The following is a 3,414-nucleotide window of genomic DNA, read 5'->3' on the forward strand; positions in this document are numbered from 1 at the left end:
GGTTAAAGATTTTTCCACATTCTTCACATGTATAGGGTTTCTCTCCAATAAGAATTATCTTATATACAAAAAAGTATGAGTACTAGATACAGACCTAGCCATATTGTTCCCATTTGTAAGCTTTTTCACTGGTTGAATTCCCTCATGTATAGACCGTTTTGAGCATAAGACAAAAGTTTACTACAGTATTTACATTTGCATGGTTTCTGTCTAGTGTAAATTCTTTTTGCTTAGTAGGATATGAACACTGATTAAATGCTTTACCACATTGTTCTTATCTGTAGGACTTAACTTCAGTATGGAACGGTGTGAGTACTCGTTAAAGGCTTTTACAAATTCTTACCATTTCTACAGTTACTCTTCAATATGAATTCTCTTACATATTTTAAGATGTGAACAAAGGTAAAAGGCTTTGTCACATTCTTTATTTTGTATGGTTTCTCTCCAGTATAAATTCTTTTATGTGTTTTAAGTTGTGAGAAACAGCTAAAAGTTTTGCCATATTCTTAAAATTTGTAGGGCTTCTCTCCAGTATGAAATATCTTATGACTTTTAAGTTGAGAAGACCAGTTAAGTGTTTTGCCACATTCTTGACACTTGAATGATTTCTTTCCAGTATGAATTCTCCTATGTGTAATGAGGCTTGAGGACTGTTTAAAGGTTTTGCCACATTCTTCAGATTTGTACATTTTCTCTCCAGTATGAATTCTCTTATGTGCAATAAAGTGTGAGAAACAGTTCAATGCTTTGCCACATTCTTAACATTTGAACGGTTACTCTCCATTATGTATACTCTTGTATACAATAAAGTGTGAGGACCAGTTAAAGGCTTTGCCACATTCTTCAAATTTGTATGGTTTCTCTCCAGTATGCATTTTCTTATGTGCTTTAAGTCGTGAGGAATAGGTAAATGCTTTGCCACATTCTTCACATTTGTACGGTTTCTCTCCAGTATGAACTCTCTTATGTACAGTAAAGTGTGACAACCAGTAAAAGGCTTTCCCACAATCTTCACATTCGTAGGGTTTCTCTCCCGTATGAATTATGTTATGACCTTTAAGTTGTGAAGACCTCTTAAATGCTTTGCCACATTCTTCACATTTGAACGGTTTCTCTCCAGTATGTATTCTCATATGTCTTTTAAGTTTTGAGCAACAGCTAAAAGCTTTGCCACATTCTTCACATTTGTATGGTTTCTCTCCAGTATGTGTTCTCTTATGTCTTTTAAGTTTTGAGCAACTGCTAAAAGCTTTGCAACATTCTTCACATTTGTAGGGTTTCTCTCCAGTATGCATTTTCTTATGTGCTTTAAGTCGTGAGCAATAGGTAAATGCTTTGCCACATTCTTCACATTTGTACGGTTTCTCCCCAGTATGAATTCTCTTATGTACAGTAAAGTATGAGGACCGGTTAAACGTTTTGCCACATTCTTCACATTTGTACAGTTTTTTGCCAGTATGAATTCTCTTATGTGCAGTAAAGTGTGATACCCAGTAAAAAACTTTGCCACATTCTTCACATTTGTAGGGTTTCTCTCCAGTATGAATTATGTTATGACTTTTAAGTTGTGAAGACCAGTTAAATGCTTTGCCACATTCTTCACATTTGAATGGTTTCTCTCCATTATGTATTCTCTTATGTCCTTTAAGTTTTGAGCAACAGATAAAAGCTTTGCCACATTCCTCACATTTGTACGGTTTCTCTCCAGTATGAATTCTCTTGTGTACAGTAAAGTGTGAGGACCACTTAAAAACTTTGCCACATTCCTCACATGTGTATTTTTTCTCTCCAGGATGAGTTCTCTTATGTTTAGTAATGTATAAGCACTGATTAAAGACTTTGCCACATTCTTTCAATTTATAATTTTCCTTTGTATTAGAAATTATTTTATTTTCAGAAATGTGTGAGCATTGGTTAGAGGCTTTCCCACATTCTTTACATTTCAAAAATTTCTCTACACTATGTCTCAACTTATGTCTATTTAGATTTGAAGATTTCCTGAAGACTTTCAAACATTCATTACACTGGAAGAGTTTGCGATGTGTAGTCATTAAACATTGGTTATGCTCATTATAGCATTCTTTCTGCTCCTTACACTCACCCACAGTTTCCCAGTCTTTCTTTAATTGTACATTCTCAAGGGCACAGCTTCCATATCTTCTTGGTATCACTTTTGGGAATAAATATTTTACATGCTGCTCTGGCAAATAGTGTTGGGTAGAATGGGAAGCCACAGCTGAAAGAAATATTGAAAGTAACAAATTATCCCCCTTGTGTATTTTTTTAATAATCAGATAAATAAATATTACAAACTTAATATGTAAAATTACATGAAGCACTTTAGCAAGATGGCATGATACAATACACAGGCTCGAATCCTCTTTTAGATAAATAAATATAAAAAATTATACTTACCAAATTGCCTTTGTGGGAATTCTAACAACCAGAGAAGAGTTCACAGAACAGTAGGTGAGGTCGAACCAAAAGCAATAGGAAAGAAAAAGAAAATTTGTTATATTTACCCTCCATGGCCATTCCTCCTTCTTAGTACAGCATGGTACACATAGAAGTATATTCCCAAACCTCAGCTTCTCTCTCAAAAGAGAACAAAAATGTTGGCTATATTTCTAGCTCTTAGGATCCCTTCTAAAGACTGGTTTCTGTTTCACATAACACAGAGTTCTGAAAAGAATCATTCTATTATTTGAAAGACAGAGTGTGCTGAAACCAAAGGTAAAAGATTATTACAGCAGGAGGGAGATTTCAGTACTACAGATGTAGAAGAGTTATTGGATATGATCACAGGCTCATACAAAGAAATCTGGGAAAGTTACTTTCAATGGAAAAAAAACAAAAATTGTCACAAAAGAAACATCTTCAGAACAGATTTTTGAGGCTTCTTCAATCTCCAGTATAGTGAATTGATAGCAGAGTCCCCAGGACAAAGTCACTTAATGAAGTTTTTGAAAGCTGATTTTGTTAATTCTAATATCTCAACCAAGAATACAATATGTAAAAAATGTCAGGCTAACATATCCCAATCAAAGAAACAAAATAATAAGAAATCAACTATGAAGTATTGGAGATTATAAATTACCTGAAAAAATTAAAAATAACCATCTGAAGGCTGCTTAATGTGTGAAATCAGAACAATACTGACCACTAAATGAAATCAGGAAAATGATAATAACAACAAAACAAAGAAGAAGACATACACTACTCAGCTGATGCATACAATAACAAATGATTGAGAAATTCTCAAAGCAAAGAATAAATACATAAACATATTGACAAGCTCAACATACTTCAGTTAGGAAAAACACCAAAGGACCCAGAAGGGACAGATATATGCAAAGTTCTGAATGCCACACACAACAAAGGAATCTTGAAGGCAGCAGGAGAAAATACATGTTA

At 34.0% G+C, this 3,414-nt stretch overlaps 1 protein-coding gene across 1 annotated transcript; it reads right to left on the minus strand.

Annotated features, from left to right (window-relative positions):
* Window positions 1-573: 573 nt before the first annotated feature.
* Window positions 574-2,388, minus strand: LOC142866393 (uncharacterized). Its single transcript, XM_075999762.1, has one exon. It carries the CDS (start codon window positions 2,049-2,051, stop codon window positions 774-776), a length of 1,278 nt encoding a protein of 425 aa, XP_075855877.1. The 5' UTR covers window positions 2,052-2,388; the 3' UTR covers window positions 574-773.
* Window positions 2,389-3,414: the final 1,026 nt, after the last annotated feature.

Source organism: Microcebus murinus, unplaced genomic scaffold (assembly GCF_040939455.1).
Source record: "Microcebus murinus isolate Inina unplaced genomic scaffold, M.murinus_Inina_mat1.0 scaf004_hap2_Mmur4.0, whole genome shotgun sequence".
NCBI classification, from domain to species: domain Eukaryota; kingdom Metazoa; phylum Chordata; class Mammalia; order Primates; family Cheirogaleidae; genus Microcebus; species Microcebus murinus.